Source organism: Calliopsis andreniformis, unplaced genomic scaffold, assembly GCF_051401765.1.
Source record: "Calliopsis andreniformis isolate RMS-2024a unplaced genomic scaffold, iyCalAndr_principal scaffold0022, whole genome shotgun sequence".
In the NCBI taxonomy this organism is placed as follows: Eukaryota; Metazoa; Arthropoda; class Insecta; order Hymenoptera; family Andrenidae; genus Calliopsis; species Calliopsis andreniformis.
The window spans coordinates 8,714,245-8,732,751 of record NW_027480432.1 but is presented as its reverse complement, the minus strand read 5'-3'; the positions used below and the strand labels follow the sequence as shown (position 1 = coordinate 8,732,751).

The following is an 18,507-nucleotide window of genomic DNA, read 5'->3' as shown; positions in this document are numbered from 1 at the left end:
TAATTCATTTGTTTCATTAATCCTGTACATTCTTATTAATAATATATAATGATACAGTAAGTAATCAAGTAAATAGATATTAATTTAATTTGAAAGTGTGCACGGTGTGGAATAAATATATCTTTCCTAAAAAGTGTTTAAATATTAATATGACAAAACCGCAACATTCGTTTATTTAATTTTTAATTCTTTTGCTTGTAATTAATATATAGAAATCAGAAATAAGTAATACGTAATTAATAAATAATTATTTTTATAATTCCAACAAAAAATAATAAAAGTTATTTCATTTTAAAGTACTTTTTGTTAAACATATACTATAATATATTTTAAAATAAAAGTTTTCCCTACAAAAAAAAGGATATTTCTTTAAAAAACATCTAAATCCTGCGTCTGATTTTACTGACAAATACAGGTCAGAGGGTGTGTGAATGGAATTCTTTCTGACCCTTATACGGGTCAGGAGTGTCGTGCCGTATTAACTGATATTATATCTGATGAAGCGCTAGTGTCTAAAACTGGTTTATAGTACCGTTAGTGCATGGCCCATATCAGCGACTCTGTCTCGAAGCTGTTAGTTGTCATACAACACATTTACTAGTGCAATTTCTCATTTTCAACATTAATGACGACCGTCCAAAAACGTGTAGTTGTTTTAGTAAATTTAGGATTTGTTTTCTGACGCACAGAAAATCGGATATATTCTTGTAAACTATTTGATATATCGAGTTTTGGTTTACTCGATCTGTTGCCACGTATAGTGTATGAATTTGTAGAGAATATACAAACTTATAGTGCAATTATGTCAAATGAAATTGTTGAAGTTCCTAATAAACGAATTATGACGGTATGTGTGACAGAAAATATATTTTCTATTTAGATTTTTTAAACATTTCATTGCATGTATTATTTAGTTTATGTGCTTCATAAATAGTGACGAAAAAAGGGGCAAAATGTATTTTGTCGTTTGTCGTGAGTGACTGTATGTGTTTGTGATTGTCATATGACACATACGTTATATATGCATGCATCTGAGATCTTGTCTATCGTTTGTTTAGAAATCTAACTTTATGATATTTTCAATTTACTTTTTACGACAATTACATATCTCGATTTTTAACGTATTTTTCTTTTTTTACAAAATAAATTGCACAATAGGATACAGTTATTTTTATAAAAATAAAACTTTTTTAGTTTTTTTTTCTTTGAATTTAGAATATTTTCCAATTGACAAGTATTTATTTATATCTGTAGTAAAGTCTTAAAATTTTTACTAATTTTATGATACACATTTGTGTTGTTTGTTGTAATAGAAGTTATTTTTATAGACTTGCACCAATGTATCGGAGCAAGCACACCATGTATCAAGAGCTAAACGTGGACAAGCAATAGGAAGCGTTAGGGGTTTCCGAGGATGCACAGTTTGGTTAACAGGCCTTTCTGGTGCAGGGAAAACTTCCATAGCCTTTCAAGTTGAAGCGATTTTAGTTAATCATGGAATTGCTGCTTACGGACTTGATGGAGATAACGTAAGGAGTGGTTTAAACTGCAACCTTGGTTTCAGCAAAGAAGATAGAAAAGAGAATATACGAAGAGTTGCAGAAGTAGCGAAATTGTTTGCTGATAGCGGACAAATTTGTTTGTGTAGTTTTGTGTCACCATTTGAGGAAGACAGGCAAATGGCAAGACAGATTCATAAAATGTCAGATCTCCCATTTTTTGAAATTTTTGTTGATACACCTCTTAATATATGCGAAGCTAGAGACACAAAGGGATTGTATAAGAAGGCACGTCAGGGAGCTATCAAAGGTTTTACTGGAATAGATCAAATGTATGAAAGACCAGCAAATCCTGATTTAGTGGTAACAACTGAAAACTGTACTCCAGAAGAATCAGCTGCTACGGTTATTGATCTTCTGGAGAAACAGTGCATTATCCCAGTACTTGAGAAATCCACTGTACCAATACGAGAGTTGTTCGTTCCAGAATCACGAATATCTTCTGCCAAGGCAGAAGCAGCTTCTCTTCAGAGTTTAGAAATTAGTGAAATAGATGTGCAGTGGCTTCAAGTTTTAGCAGAAGGTTGGGCAGCACCTCTTACTGGTTTTATGAGAGAAAATCAATACCTTCAGGTATATGTGACATAAATGTAGAGATCATTAACTAGTGATCTATAAAACTATGAAAAAATTAATTATATTACCATTATGAATGTAAAATACATAAAACATATTTTTAGACTCAACATTTAAAATGTCTCCTTGAAGGTGACAAGGAAATTAATCAATCTATTCCAATAGTTCTTGCGATAAGCACAGAGGACAAGGAACGTTTGGATGAGCTTTCAGCTTTTACACTGAAATACAAGAATAAAGCTCTTGCAATATTACGTAGGCCAGAATTTTATTTCCACAGGAAAGAAGAGAGATGTGGCTGGCAATTTGGTACTAACAATTTAGGGCACCCATATGTAAAAATGATTTATGAATCTGGGGATTGGTTAGTAGGTGGTGACATAGAAGTTTTTAAAAGAATTAAGTGGTACGATGGTCTCGATAAATATAGATTTACGCCAAACGAAATTAGAACGAAGTGTAAGAAAATGAAAGCTGATGCAGTGTTTGCATTTCAACTTAGAAATCCTATACATAATGGCCATGCATTACTAATGCAAGTATGTTAATTCAACAGTTTTATAATTTATTTATTTTAGTTTCCTACTTGTGGCTTTGATAGTTACTATTTTTTAATCGTAGGATACAAGAAGACGTTTACTAGAGGAGAGAGGATTCAAGAATCCTGTATTACTTTTACATCCTCTGGGTGGTTGGACAAAAGATGATGATGTGCCATTACGTACGAGAATCCTTCAACACGAAGCTATACTTAATGAAGGTGTTCTAGATGCTGGTTCCACATTATTAGCAATTTTTCCAAGTCCGATGATGTATGCTGGCCCAGTTGAAGTAAATATTTACAGAATTTCATTTTACACATATTATAATCGTCTTTTTCACTAGTTTTGTTTTGCACATTACTAGGTACAATGGCATGCAAAGGCCAGAATGAACGCAGGTGCTAATTTCTATATCGTTGGAAGAGATCCAGCCGGCATACCACATCCTGACAGAACTTCAGTTCCCGATGGAAATCTTTATGATCCTTCCCATGGGGCGCGAGTTCTTTCAATTGCTCGAGGATTACAAAGCCTAGAAATCATACCATTCAAGGTTGCAGCATACGATAAGAAATATAAAAAAATGGCCTTCTTTGACGCAAAGAGAAAAGAAGACTTCGAGTTTATATCGGGAACGAAAATGCGCGGTATGTATATTATAAACTTTAGCATATACAATTTCAAATTTCAAATAAGTTTTTTAACGAATCTGAGTAACGTGTATTACAAATTTCGTCAATTTCATCATACTTTTTCAGATATTTGTAAAAATAACTATATTTTATTTCCAAACACAGAATTAACAGTAAATTCTCACAAATCAAATAACAAAAAATATGTTATGTATTTTGTAATGATATTAGTAGCTGAATATAAAATATTGCTATTTTTATATACACATTATTGAAATGAGAATTTTTTAGTAGAAAATATTTGAAATGTACGATATGGTTCTTACAGGATTTGCAAAAGCAGGTGAAAATCCACCTGAAGGTTTTATGTCACCTAAAGCGTGGCTTGTTTTGGCACAATACTATCAAAATTTAGAAAAATAAAATTGTATAAAAATATCGGAAGTGAAATACTTCGATTTAATAGAAAATTCAACAATTAAATTATACATATAAATTAATTTATATAATCACTATAGGACGATGAGTACAAAAATATTTAAAACTTGTGCAATTTTAGATATTGCTATGCATTTGTATATTTGTACATTTCTCTTGTACAGCACATTAGTTGCAGTATTTAGCACTGTATTAGATAAAACGTTATCTATTTACAATTATTCCATAATATGTATGCTAATTTTATTTTATATAAATACAAAATCTAATCATATGTACATTTTATACGAACACACGTAATATGAATATATGATTTATTATTGCATATACATTAAAAAATTCGTATTATTCTACCAACCACAGATTATGCTATTTCAACATATATTTAATAGATATTTGTATGCATAATAAATATTTTTAAAATATCAGAAAAGAAAATATCCGACATTCAAATATATTTATTGCCACAAAGTACAGATATGATTTACAGACAAAATGTTCAGTAATATGAGAAAATAAATAAAAGTTAGAATACTAAATTGTATTGTAATAGAAAAAAAACTAAAATGTATAACGTATTGTAATAACCATTAAAGGAAAATTTTCCTCTCGATTAAAATTTAAATAATTGTCCAATATTTGTAAATAGTTGAATGAATGATAAATTTATGAATGAAATTACTTAGATTACCGATTCTATGTATATATGTAACTAAGTTTACAATAATTAATTCGACGATAATTGTATTGTAAGAATAATATATTCAAACTCACTGATATTTTAATTAGCAAGAACGTATCATAATGTAACGTAATGCAAACAATAGAACTTATATCTAAATGATGCTAAAATGATCATTTGAGCATTCATCTTATAATGTAAATGAAATTCTACAATGCAAACTTTTATCCTAAATGTATTTTATATGAACATATATTACAAGGTAAATCTTCCTATATCAAATCATCCAGAAAAATTAAAATATTAAAAGTTTTAATTTTTTTCTTGGTTTCTTCTAATGTATAAATATAAAATGCATGGTCACCATAAAAAATCCGAAATATAATTATTGTTCATATTTAAATTAAGAAACAAAGAAATTAATGTTCATGAAAAAAATAATGTAACTAGTTAAGAAATTGAATATAAAAAGAATGAATTTATTTCAGATTGTATATTTGATAAATAGGTGTATGGTTGTGAATAACGTCGATTTTATTAATGCCATGGAATTTATATTTCTATTATGAAATAAACTATTTGTTCAATTTTCATAAATTTATACAAAATACTTTATATCATAGTGTAGATATTTTTATTTATCGTTTACAACTAAACAAAAACTTTGTATTGAAAAGCATTACGAAGATAGAATCTTTTGTATAATTATTTTTACAATCTTAAACTGATTTTACTATAGTATGTATTTTCATACAGTGAATGAATCTTACAAAATTTCTGCTTTAGCAGCAGAAAATTATTTTGTCTGTTAGGTATATACTTATTCTAAATGTCTGAAATTCATGCTACTTCTCATGGTAATATACATTTTAGAATATGGCTTAATTTGAATTATACAGGAATGTGATTTAATTCTTACTTATGTACCCCAATTAGAAAGTTTCTCAAGGTTTAATTACCACAGTAAAACTTTAGGAGTTACTTCTTTTTACAAATCATATCACACATATAAAATGTGATACTAAATTCAATTATTATACATGATGGATGCTGTAGCCAAATTGACTTCTGTATTCGCATCAGATAGATCAGGTAAAGATAGCATCACTGGGATCACTTGTATCTTCCCTGAGTCATCTTCTTGTTGCAAATGAACTACAGCACCTGATTGTAATATTTCATTTGTCATCATTTCGTCAGCCATTATTTCTGCAGATTCAATGTTATCTGCAGTTACTTCTTCTGTGTATACAGTAGTATCTTCCATATTCATTATAACTTCTGCTGCATCTGAGGCTTCCCTGGACGTTTCTTCATATTCCTAGAAAAGCGAAGTTTTTTGAAATTAATGAGAAATATAATAGATAGGAGCATTTGATTATAAAATTACAATTACTTGTTCATATACTTGTTCGTATTCTTCCGTTATTTCCTGTTCTTCAAATTTCACTATTCCTTGCTCTTCGAACTTAACTATCTGTTCTTCCTCGAATTGTTGATCCGTTTGTTCTTCATATTCCCCATCAGGAACCTGAGACTCTGCATTAGTCAAGCCTTCTTGCTCTTGATCGGAACAAGAAGAATCTTCTTGTACTTTAGGTTTAATATTTCTTCCAGGTACTATTCTTTTAAATCCAGATCCTCCTAAACTCTCGTGCCGTCTTTCATGTTTATTTTTATCACCTAAGTATTTGAAACGCTGTCTACAAACACTACACGAATATGGTCGTTCATTTGTATGCGTCCTTTCATGACACACAAGAGCACTAACTTGTTTACATCTCCATGGACAATACCTGCACTGCAAAGGTCTTTCGTCGCTATGCCTATTTTGGTGATGTTTAATTAGCTGAATTTTAGTTTTCAAGTTAAATCCACAGATTTCACATGTGTACGGTCTTTCTTCCGAATGAGATATCATATGCGTCTTTAGCCTAAGTTGATTTACAAATCTCTTTGGACAATGTGGACACGGTAGAGTTCCTTCTAGCCTATTATGTGTCACCATCATATGATGTCTTAGCCTTACTTCCGAGGTAAATGTTAATTCACAGTCTAAACATTTCATAGGATCTTTCTCCATATGAGTGTTTTTAATATGTGTTCTCAAAATCATTTCTGTCTTAAATGTCTTGTTACAATGATAACAAGATACTCTCTTCTTATCTGGCGTTCCATCTACCTCCTCCTTTACAATACCAGGAAGCGATTCATTATGTATATGAGACATGTGCCACTCTAATGATCTAGTCGAAATCATTGATCTATTACATATGTGACACGTGTATTGCCTGCCATCTTTATGGACTCTGTTTCTATGTATAACAAGTGTTGAATGATTTGGAAATTTTTCACCACATACTTGACACGAGCACTCTTTCAATCCTCTACTATCAGTTTTTTCATGTACTCTCATGTGTAATCTTAAGCCATCGCGTCTATTAAAACCAACGCCACAAGTATCACATCTATACTGACGTTGGTCTTCGTGAATCCTCACATGCTGCTTCAATGTTGAACTATTTTTAAACATTTTGTCGCAATGTGGACACTGAATAGTGTATGCTTTATGTGTATGCATGTGTTTTGAAAGACTGTAAAATGGTACCAGTTTATGACAAACTGGACACTCTCTCTTATTGCCTACTGGTTGATGCTTACGTATTCTGTGATGTCTAAGACTTGCAGGGTTTTTGAAATCTGCTCCACAGTCTTCGCATAAATAGGCTCTCAATGTTGTGTGAACAGATTTTAAATGGAAGCTGAGCTTCTGCTTGAAGGCAAACTTTTTGGGACACTTTGGGCACTGAAAAATCTTTTCCCAGCTCATATGTTGTGTTTTTACATGTTGATCTAATGTTCCTTGATGTTTAAATTTTTCTCCACAAACATCACAGAGCTGTCCATACATACTGTCGCAATGCTTTTGCTCATGCTGACGCTTTTTACCTTTTGAATCTAACATGATATCACAGTATTTACATAATAACTTTTTTATACAGACAATATTATGATTTCTTTTGGCTTTATTGGTAGGAAATTCTTCCATGCAATCCTCACAGTAATGCATAATTTTGTAATCATGCATTTTCAAGTGTTCTTCAAGTATATCTTTAGAAGCAAATGTTTCTGGACAATAATCACATTCTAAATAATGTTCCTCTGGGATATAATCTGCTGGTTGACTCTCATCAATTAAATCAGGTAAACTGTTCTTCAGCACTGCATTGTTCCTATCTTCGTAAAGGGAAATAATGTCTTCATCTTTTAGTCTTGTAATTACAATTTTACGTTGCTTTAAATAGTCTTGAAAATCTTGTAGATTCTTTTCTTTTTCTCCTAAAATCCTTGCTAATTTTTCAATATTCCCTTCTGTATAAGATTCATCTAATTCCTTTTGAAGAGATTCCTTTTTCTTTTTTGCCTCTTCCCATTTCAATTTAAGCTTCGCTAAACGTGACAAATATTCCTCAGTATTTACATATGCTTTTTCATTAGTTGGTAGCTCCTTTACTGACTCATTTTCAGATGTACCATTTTCAACTTTAATGGTACATGAATTAGTACTTGTATTAATGCTTGTATTAATGCTTGTATTAGTACTTGTATTACTATTATTATTATCCTTATCTGATTGTATATTTACAACAGGTGGACTATTTTCTATATACACAGACGACTTTTGACTGTCTTGATTTTCGTTTCGCTTAACATAACGACTTTGAGTTTCTTCAAGCTTCAACGGAATTGAAATGTTACCATGCCCACCTAATACCTTCTCCCGTTTTTTTTTATACTCCTCTATTTGTTCTTCAATGATCTGTTCCCTCATTTCAGACTTTTTTGACCGTTCGGGAAATAAATCTTTTTCTTTAGTAACTAACGTTTCATATCGCTTCAACATCTTTTCCACTGGTTTAATATCAAAATTTTTTTTCCCCAAAGATTTATCTTCTTTTTTTTCTAATGGCTTATCCATTTTCTTAACCTTTACTAATAGTATTTCGTTTGGTTTAGAACCCTTAACAGTGACATACATGATCCCATCTTCTTGATTGCTATTATTAATACTCAAAGGATTGTGTATGTCTAACTTTTGTACTTTTGCATCTTTATGGCTTACATTTTTATCAGAGACATTAGACTGAAAAGTATTTTCATCAGATTCTTCAGTATGCTCTTTCTTAGGTTGCGATAAAAGACGTCGTTTTAGTATATTTGGTTGTTTCACAAATTCTTTTGTACTTTCATTGTTACCTCCTGTTTCAGATTGAATTATACCGTGTGATTCAGTTGTATAGCGACTATCTTCTGTGTCTTCTACTTTAATGTACGCATTCAGTGATGTATCGTATTTATAAGTTGTTTGATTAAGATCTTTAGTTTCGTCATCTGGAACTGAATTATTATCATAAATAAAAACTGGCTGTAAACACTGCTTTACAACGTTCTCTTTTTGTTGAATATTTCGTCTTTTCACGTTTGTTATTTGTATATCTAATTCATCATCAGATTCTGCAATATCGGAACTGTCAGGTTGAAACGGTGGATCATCAGGATCAAATTCCTCTATAGATTCATTATCATCACTTATATGCTGTACAGTCACGTCTTCGAAAATCTCAACTTCAGTCTTGTCTTTCGATTCTTCGACAACGATTTTCGATTCTTCTTTATGTTCTTTTGAAGAGGCTTGACTGTCCTTCACAGGAAACATTTCAGACACATTTGACATGGATGACTGTTCATTATATTCTTTACTCGTAGATGGATTAGTTTTATTGTACTCTATAACCTTTTCTATTTGTATCTCAGAGTTATCGGTACTTGCTGCAGCTTGCATCTTCTTTTTTTCTATGCTTTTTGCTGCTGCATCTACTAATGTAACGTGAATAGATTTCAACTTAACTTCTGCTTTCTTGATCTGCATAAAAAACTTATAACTCATTTTTAAGTCACAAATACAGTCCATGCACATTTGAGTAGACAAACTATCGTATGGATTTATTTCCTCTAAGTGTTTAATTTGTTGACTCAATCTCATCTGAATGCCTTTCTCACTGAATATATCAACTAATGGAAGCTTTAAACCTGCACATGTCCTGCAATACTTCTTCAACTCTTGTTTAGTTTCCTCTGATATAACTATCTTTTTTTGTGCAGATATCTTATTGTGCAAGGAGATTTTAGTTAACTCACTTAAGCTATTAGCATCATGAGCTAATAATTTCACACGTGGTGTTATTTTCTTCAATTCATTTATATCCTTAATCTGACCAAACGTTTCTTTAGTCAACGTTGATGCAGATTTACTTGGTTTACACACTACCTTAATTTCATTGTCAAACACTTTTTGAATATAGCTATCGGTAGATTCAACATTTTCTACATTAACTTCGCTATAATTATGATCCCTGTTATTAATTTCAATGTGCTGCATCTTTAACTCCTTATTTTAAATCTTTTGCATTATATTCTGACCATATATTTATAAAATAGTACGATTTTCACAACCTAAATGAAAAAAGATAACATTAAATGTAATTCTTATAATTATATTTTTAATCTTACATACTAAAGTACAAACACAAGGTACATAGAAAACACAAAGCAAACTAAAGATTAAACAAAACTATAAGTTTTCAATTTATCTTATTGCTTTCTTTTTTGTTCTAAGAAAACAACTATAAAATGACATGTATTCGCTGAATTTTTAACTCCATAAATTTTACATAAATAAAAAACTCTCCTTCATTTATAAGCAGAGAAAAGTACCTATTCTGTTTTGAAAAAATTAAAGTTGTGTTAGATCAGTGAACAGATTTTTCTGTTATGGAGCACATAAGTTTAAGATTGAAACTTTGAACTGTTCTGTTAAGTTCTATATAATAATTGAAATACATTAAATTAAACACTAGACAAAAAAATAACTGTTAAAACTGAACTTTTACAATAAAGTTGGAGGGTTAATATAGAAAATTAAGTTAAAACAGAAATGAAATGACTTCAAAGTTAAATGTTCATAAATAACTTTTATGTATGAAAGTTAATAGTATCATTCAATTCCTGTAAAAAACAATCATACAGTTAAAAATATTCAATTTACCTTAGTATTCAGTATAAAAGACTAATCCTCTTCGTAACTACTATTTGTGTATATTATGTTTACAATGCATGGTATCCTTCCTTTAGGTTAACTTTATACAAAAACTATACATTACATGCTATTGCTACAAGTTCAATCACTCATTAAAACAGAAAATTGATAAAAATCAATCTCGTAACTTTTCAGTAGATATCATTACTGCAGGAGCTTTACTTGGAGTAGTTACTTTAATATTGCTGATATGATCAGGCTTCTAAAATTCACATTTCCATTCATAAAATTAGAAGTATTCCTGATCCTCTCCCCAAAAACAAACCGAACTGTTTTATTTTCTTCGTAAGACAAACACGAAATTACACTTTCATAATCACAGGTATTCATTTTTCATTCGAAATTGAGGTTAAGTCGAGTTCAATCATAAAACACATACAGTCCAGGATTTATGTTCCGACGTAGATATCATCGACACACGTTGCACCAGCTCCGAAATTCATCAATTTTACCTTGCAGTACTCGTTATCAGTCCGAGTAATAACATTATTCAAAAGTTTTTCCAAACTCGCTAATATAATTTCTTCCTAACGATATCCAGATGGCGCAACTTAATGGCGCCTGTGGCGTATGTTATATTCGACCTACGCAACGGGCATTCTACACATCCTAAATTCATGACTAGCTCTCAATAACCATAGAATTTATACCGCGGTATTCCGCGACGGTAACGCATAATAAATACCAGTCATAGATTATGATCCAAGAGGTATAACGGTTACAAAACTAAATCGTTGATCCGCACGCACTTCGAAAGGAGAATTCGTGCCACGTTTAACTGGCGTGTTCTGAAATTCCTTTACCGAAGCTGTGACGTTGCTTGCATTGCAATGGCCGCGGTCGTATTTCTAGAATCAATATTAAACGTTCAATTTAATAATCACGACTTATTAAATATTCGGTGGTATATGATCGCGTGTCTATAAGGCGAAAATAAACCTCTATATATTCATATTAATTTAATAAAATTATGTATCTATTATTTGCGTGTTTTACGTGCATCTGTGCGCCTGCGTAGGAGTGTCTCGCAAGCTAGACCGCGAAAATTTTAATGTTATTCCAAATGAAGAGCACGGGGGAAGAATTCGATAAGTTCATTTTTGTCGATTTTCTACTTTCTTATGTTAACTGGAAACTAAAACAGAGTTGAAAAGATGAAAATCTTGATAAGTTCCAAAAGTACCATTTTTATAATTGGTATACAGAGAAATAAGTTTGTGTGAAACAGAATAATTTGGTAAGTCATTGAAAAACTCAAAATTGTATGAATTTTCCTGTGTTTATTTGTTAGAGTAGATAAACTTTTATTTTCTCATTGTATTTTGAAGAGGGATTTTATTTTTGTTGGATAAGTTATTTTAATAAAAAATTATTAGAATACCTATTATTCTAAGTCTTACTCGAGTCCAAGTCCTAATACAGGACTGCTTAAACTGAAATTTTAAATTAGCTACTTAGGTTTTCGAGTTCGTAATACCATACAAATAGGGTGAGTCAAACTCATCACAAAAATCCAAGAGATTAAAGTTCAAGTTATGAGTATTTTGAGTGCCTAGATATTTAAAGATATTCAGATTCAGTTTAAAATATTCAAATGATCTTAAGCTCACTATATGAGCTCCTTTTCTAATAGTTAATATTTATATATGTTCTAAAAACTTGTATTTTTAAAATATTTATTTTAAAATATTCATTATAGCATACAGATCATTTAATATATTGTGAACAATTTTATACTGTACTTCATTTCATTTATAAAATATAATGTATATTTAAACAATAAGGGTATTTTTAAAATATAATGATAGTACGGTTAACATTGTTCCATCACATTCTGTTATTGGAAAGAATCACATGTTTTCAGGTGAGATCGAATATTAATCTATGCTAAAAAATATAAGGAACTATACAGTACATTATAAAAATTTGGTACATAGAAATAGGCGAAACATTTTGTGTATTATTGGACCCCCATATTACTGTAAAAACAGCAACTTCTTTTAACAAGATTATTAAAAAATAGGTTCTTCAGTGTAAAAATATACTGTGAAATTTGTTCTCTTTTAAATATATATCATAGTTTCTCGTTAACGATATAAACAGCACTCGTTTGCACATCCAATATAATAAATTATAAATCAAATTTCTCTCAGCATTTATATATCATCTGCATTGGCTAACAATTAACACCTACAACAATGAATGAATGTATATAAAAGTGTTTCATCTTCACACATCAATATTTATGTTGTAAATATTGTACGAACAATTTGTTTAAAGAGCATGTGAGGAATGATATTAAGCTTGGAACTATTAGTTTGAAACTATTAAATTATTTTTCGATAATACTGTTCGTTCCTTCTTCCTTTTTTATATTTTGAAAACAATGATACCCTTACTTTTAAAGATATAGCTTGTTTTCCAGAATTTATATTGGTTGTGCGAAATTAACTTTATGCTCGAGTAACATGTTGTTCTCAGGGGGCAAAGCAAGACATGCTCTGAAGATATTCTCAATTGCAGCCCGTTGTCTAAACAAAGCATTTACTACAGGTGTTCCCCGTGGTACCAATGGTGCTTTGCAGAGATAGGATAATATAGAAAGCACGTTGTGAAATCCAGTAAATTTGTCTTCCGAATCCGCTATTTTAAATGTAATACGAGAACAAATTTCTGCCAAAAGAACCAAATCTAAAATAATTGGACTAGCTAGCAAAGAGTCCTCACACGTGTTGTGTACAACAATCGTATTATGTCCTCCAAGCAATATTTCTGATGTATACTCATCCATCGCCCGTTTGCTATCACCTAACAAAACATAATTAAAATACTAAATAAGTAAGTTTTCTTCATAATAAACAGTACGAAACCTAACTACTTATTTATTTATATGATTTTGAAACATTTTATATATTTTTGTATACATACCAACATATGGAACATATTTAATAACAACACAATGATCTGGCTTTTCCCCAGGTTTGTAAAGGATCTTGTTTGATTGAACCATATCATCCACCACATTACTTTTCGATATCTATATAAAAAGACATATTACAACATTAGTATCATTCATTTAGAATTCATCTATTACTGTATGAAGTAGTCTTTTCAAAAATGAATTACCTCTTTTGATCGGAATTGTTGAGGGGCTGATAAATTATATCCATCATTGTTTCCAAGATGATTATAGCTAACAATTGAAACTGGTTTAATTCCAGCAGAAACTAGGAAGTCTACAAGCACAGATTTTAATTTTGTCTGTCCAGATTTAAAATCGTCACCACCAATAAACGTTCCATGTTTCTCCGCTAATTCCATTGCTCCTGGCACAAAAGTGTTTTGGGGGGAACCGTTTATGTATGTACACTAAAAGAAAGAAAAAAAAAATGTCTTTTATATACAATGTTCATGTTGCCTAATAATATTAATAATACTACAGTTTATATACAACATTAAATACAATAATAAACTATACTACTTACACCTTCCAAAGCTGCTGCAACAGCAAACACTGTACTTGGGCTAATTTCTGAATGATCTTCTTTTATGGCCTTTAATAGATTTTCAGCTGTGTCATTTACTCCGGGAATTATTTCAGAAAATCGTTCTGTATTAGCAGTCCATAATATGATCACTTGGTCTAAGTTCTTTGAGGCTTTGAATTCTGCAATGTCTTTTTTAATCAATTCTAAATGTTCAAATTTTGAACCAGGCATAATATTATTTGCTCTTTTCTCCTAAAATCATAGAAATACATTTTATTATTTCTTCATGCGTACATACGAAGTACTCAAAGTGAAATTATGATAATATGTACCTGATTAGCTGCAATAAAATCAGGGTAATATATACTTTTCCTTGGTTTCATGTGCATCATATGTGGTACCAATTGCTTTTGTAAATTTATATCCAAAACCTTTGCACGCTGCATAGCATCAGCTAAATTCATGTCAGAAATGTCCCAGCCATCAACTTCAATATCATCTGGATTTACCATTGGAAGCATCCATGACATAGGAACATATACATCCTCTTTAGCTCCTCTACCCAATCTAACAGTAGATGACTGAACTAAAGAACCATACCTAAAATTTTAAAGAAAAAACATTGTCAAATTTGAAGGGAAAAGTTAAAACACCCAATGGAGCAGAGACTTAAAATATATTTACCAATTCGATTCCTGAATACCATTCTTTGTTTCCCATGACAACTTAAGTTTATTTGCTATTAATGCTGCAGTAATAGTAGTACCATTATTTCCACCCCATCCTACTAACATTAATCCAAGTTTCGGAACTTTTACTTGTGTTCTAATTAACAATTTTGTCGACACAGGTGTCACCTATTAAAATAAATGCACATTTAAAATCCGTGATACATTATTTTCAAATATTTAAAGCAAATAATATTACGCGTAATAATTGTTAATATTTGTATCCAAGATTTTTTCAGCTATAGTACACAGCAGAGGTGTACAAGACAGGAACCTTTTTTCAAAAATTGAAAAATTCATTTCCAAAATTAAAATCATAGCGTTTGAGCAGCTGTTCATTTTTTTATTATATTTGTTCCTTTCCTCCTAGAAAAGAATTTTTAAATACAAAATCTGTTAATTTAATTATCTATACAATTTTTTCTAAAAAAGCCTTCCAACCTTAAACGCCTTAGGCAAAAATTAAATATCGACGAGGTTCTTTCCCGATGAACAAAATTCATTTCAGTGAGCGCGCGTTTAGAAACATTCAAAAATTAAAGATATAATAATTATCTATTTGCATAATTCCTTTACGATCATTTGTATGTACATTATAATAATTTGTAAAATCCTCATGATCAATAAACTTGAACGCGAAATTCCGTAAGTGTAAGTTTCATAATTGGAAAGGAGCATAAGAAAAATTGTTCTCAAATTGATTATCTGCTATCATGTTGTATTTGTTGCAACAGTGACATACTAACTAAAAAATCATGATTTCTCGAAAAATGAAGTGATAATTAAAAAATAACAAAACATTGAGTTGTGTCATTATTGGAACAAACGAACGATATGTGTATGGGCAATTTCAACCAACTTGCAAAACAGAACAAGAATCATCAAATTTCACAAAGAGCGAATATTTTTTAAGTTTTTGGATATCATTATTATTATTATTATTATTACTATTACTATTTCTGAGGTGTTTATAGTTCCTTGGAATCATTCTTCAATTTCCTGTCAATATCATGTCTAACGAGGTATGTTAGTGCAACGCATTGATGAACTTCAGAAACGTAAAGTGACGTAAAGCTTACGTTAAGCTTACTCCTGTTAACAAGACTATAGCGAGTGAGGACTATAGGCACATCACGCAAACTTGAGGGTTGTCGCGAGTTTGTACAATCAAAAACTAGAATAGATAAATTTAATCCTTTCGTGACTAGTGGGATACATATACGTATGCGTCTCACTTATTTTCTTTCTACTATTCACCTAAAATGAACATAGAAGTCTAAATAACAGAAAAAAGATGTTAAAAAAACATTTGATTACAAAAGGGTTAAATGAATTCTACTTCGCTTCCTGTGGGGAACTTAACCTATAAAGTACAGCCGAAACATTGATAACAGAATTTAGGTTGAAATAGTATTAACGATATTTAAAACTTTGATCGATTCTAACAACTATTTAAATAATTATAAATTTAAATGAACGAAAACTCAATCAATAATGATCACGTGATAGTTATGTTTAGGTTACTTAATACCGCCAAGTTTGCGTGGTCATAAATAATAAATGAAGACTAAATTTAAAGGACTGTGTCCTTTATCATACATTTTACATTAACATACTATTTATCCATTAATAATTAATTTCTATCATATTAAATATATACAAAAACATGCTTTATTATTAACAAAAATAGCTCTAAATCATAAATAAAAGTAATAGCCATTTATAAATGAAAATATCTTGTTAGTGACACCGGCGATACATTTTAATGTTTATTTAAGCGGTAATTACAAAAAGAGAGTAGCCCCTTCGTAAAATTTGATTAAAACAACACACTAAATATTACACTGACAATAAACATAGATTTACAATAGAAGAAACATAGACGGGGTGAAAGAATGTTCTGAATTACTTACTGTATACTTCTCGCTGTCATCTTCCGTAACGTTCGTGGTTTGATACTCGTACTGTGCTTCGATATATTCTTCCGTGTACTTCACCTTCGGCGAGTCAACGCGAATTTTCAGAGCCATCTTTTCCGATATCGATCCTCTCGATGTTGAGTTACGACAGAATTCAAAACTGATGTATATTCGCAAGAGATGTGCTTTCCCAGGTATATCAGATTCAAGGATTAAGTATTATAAACGTGGACTGGGGTTCGGTGGCGAGAATGAAATTCGTAGGAGCAGGTTACCAAGGTTGGGAAAAATAAACAAATCGATTCGTCGACTCAGATTGCTCGTAAAATACGGCGATATGTATTTTCGTGATAGGAACGAAGGACAAAATTCGTGGGCAATGCAAACGTAAATGACACTTGAACGAAGATGAATATCCAAAATGTCGTGTTCGTAGCTGAAACGTTAATGTCTGGAGGACACGCAAGCATGCGCTTTAAAAGAAACGGCGCGGCAGCCCCCTTCCACCCCTGTTAAACTGGAACCTATTATATTTGGTTACTGCTCAGTTTTTATCAAGCTGTCTAACATAAACTAACATCTGCTTCGTTTGCAACTTCTTGCTCTTCTTTTTCACCTTCTTCTTTTTCTTTTCACTGGTGCCAGGCACATCCTGTTTTTACCTTATCAACTACGTCGTATGAGAATGTCGATGGACAGATCACGGTGTGCATGCATGCTCATGCTCCTAAATGCTCTTTGTCTTCCTTTTACACCGGATCTTGTTTTAGGTTCCCGATTCAAACGAGCTTGTTATCTGCCTTATGGCACAGACATGTGTTTTACCTTGTTTCAAATGGATAGATTATTCGCAAGCAGGGCTGCGTTTACTATAGGACACAGTATTACGTATAGGGGTTACTAGGAATAAATAATTTTCTGTAACATTTTTCGGATAGATAGGGCTGTGTTTATTGCACTGTTTTATAATCGCAACTCAGAAATCGCGTTTTTCGTGTCACTTTTAAATATAAATTATGTAAAATTTGAAGCAGGTAGTAGTAGTCTAATATTTTTATTTTTTACACTTACGGAATATCGTAAAATTATGGTAAATAAATTTATATTAATAATACTTCCAATATATATTTTGATTGTAATTTACGCAATTAACGTTTTGAAATATTACATGAAAATATAAGGAAATAGTATTTATTCAAGGCATAAAGCTTACCAATTAAAGTTATGTTGGTGTTTAAATGTTAATGGGGGTTATTGTAGATATTTGTACAGGGCTGCATCTACCATTAGGTGCATTTGGCGCGAACTGGGGTTCTCATTCTCTTTGGAGCCACATTTTAAAACTTTACTCCTTACAAAGAACGATATTAAAAACAGTTTGATATAGAAAAATTATTTAACATATATCTCCTTGCCCAGTCTTTTGATACAACAAATGCTTCTTTTAATTGGGCAATTTATTTATTACTCTTTTTTTTTTATTCAAATTAGAATTGATTTATTTTCACACTTTCTTTTAAAAATAAATATGTATGCCGATGTCGTGTTATTTTTATTTTAGTAAAATAAATTATTATGAAAATCTCAACTTTTATTTTGAATAAACTTAAAAAAAATGTACATGAATGTGATTAACTAAAACTTGTTCTTTTGAGACTAGGACCTCCAAGAATATAAATACAACTGTGTTTCTATACAGTTCACTATTCTCTGTTTTTATTTTAACCTTTTCACATTTTTTGACCAATCTGACTCATAGACTTTCCACAATAGTCTCGCTGTCGAT

General features: G+C 30.9%; 3 protein-coding genes across 7 annotated transcripts; 1 reads left to right on the top strand and 2 right to left on the bottom strand.

Annotated features, from left to right (window-relative positions):
• Positions 1-589: 589 nt before the first annotated feature.
• Positions 590-4,112, top strand: Papss (3'-phosphoadenosine 5'-phosphosulfate synthase). 2 transcript variants are annotated; one of them, XM_076390442.1, is made up of 7 exons: positions 786-847; positions 1,314-1,529; positions 1,649-2,132; positions 2,240-2,674; positions 2,757-2,966; positions 3,042-3,324; positions 3,638-4,111. In XM_076390442.1, the coding sequence occupies exons 2-7, from the start codon at positions 1,495-1,497 to the stop codon at positions 3,730-3,732; spliced, it is 1,542 nt and encodes a 513-aa protein (XP_076246557.1). In that variant the 5' UTR covers positions 786-847; positions 1,314-1,494; the 3' UTR covers positions 3,733-4,111. The 2 variants fall into 2 exon arrangements, with proteins under 2 accessions (XP_076246555.1, XP_076246557.1); XM_076390440.1 differs by having other exon boundaries at positions 590-847; positions 1,329-2,132; positions 3,638-4,112.
• A 710-nt stretch (positions 4,113-4,822) lies between these two features.
• LOC143187292 (uncharacterized) lies at positions 4,823-11,707 on the bottom strand. Of its 3 annotated transcripts, XM_076391395.1 has the most exons (4): positions 10,536-11,704; positions 6,226-9,943; positions 5,826-6,141; positions 4,825-5,750 (listed from the first exon to the last, which is right to left on the bottom strand). In XM_076391395.1, exons 2-4 carry the CDS (start codon positions 9,867-9,869, stop codon positions 5,457-5,459), a joined length of 4,254 nt encoding a protein of 1,417 aa, XP_076247510.1. In that variant the 5' UTR covers positions 9,870-9,943; positions 10,536-11,704; the 3' UTR covers positions 4,825-5,456. The 3 variants fall into 3 exon arrangements, with proteins under 3 accessions (XP_076247509.1, XP_076247510.1, XP_076247508.1); XM_076391394.1 differs by having other exon boundaries at positions 4,823-5,750; positions 5,838-9,943; positions 10,536-11,707; XM_076391393.1 differs by having other exon boundaries at positions 4,826-5,750; positions 5,826-9,943; positions 10,536-11,702.
• An 819-nt stretch (positions 11,708-12,526) lies between these two features.
• Inos (Inositol-3-phosphate synthase) lies at positions 12,527-17,178 on the bottom strand. Of its 2 annotated transcripts, none has more exons than XM_076391410.1 (7): positions 16,716-17,178; positions 14,759-14,931; positions 14,407-14,674; positions 14,072-14,326; positions 13,713-13,955; positions 13,515-13,623; positions 12,527-13,394 (listed from the first exon to the last, which is right to left on the bottom strand). In XM_076391410.1, exons 1-7 carry the CDS (start codon positions 16,830-16,832, stop codon positions 13,015-13,017), a joined length of 1,545 nt encoding a protein of 514 aa, XP_076247525.1. In that variant the 5' UTR covers positions 16,833-17,178; the 3' UTR covers positions 12,527-13,014. The 2 variants fall into 2 exon arrangements, with proteins under 2 accessions (XP_076247525.1, XP_076247526.1); XM_076391411.1 differs by lacking the exon at positions 16,716-17,178 and adding an exon at positions 15,002-15,147.
• Positions 17,179-18,507: the final 1,329 nt, after the last annotated feature.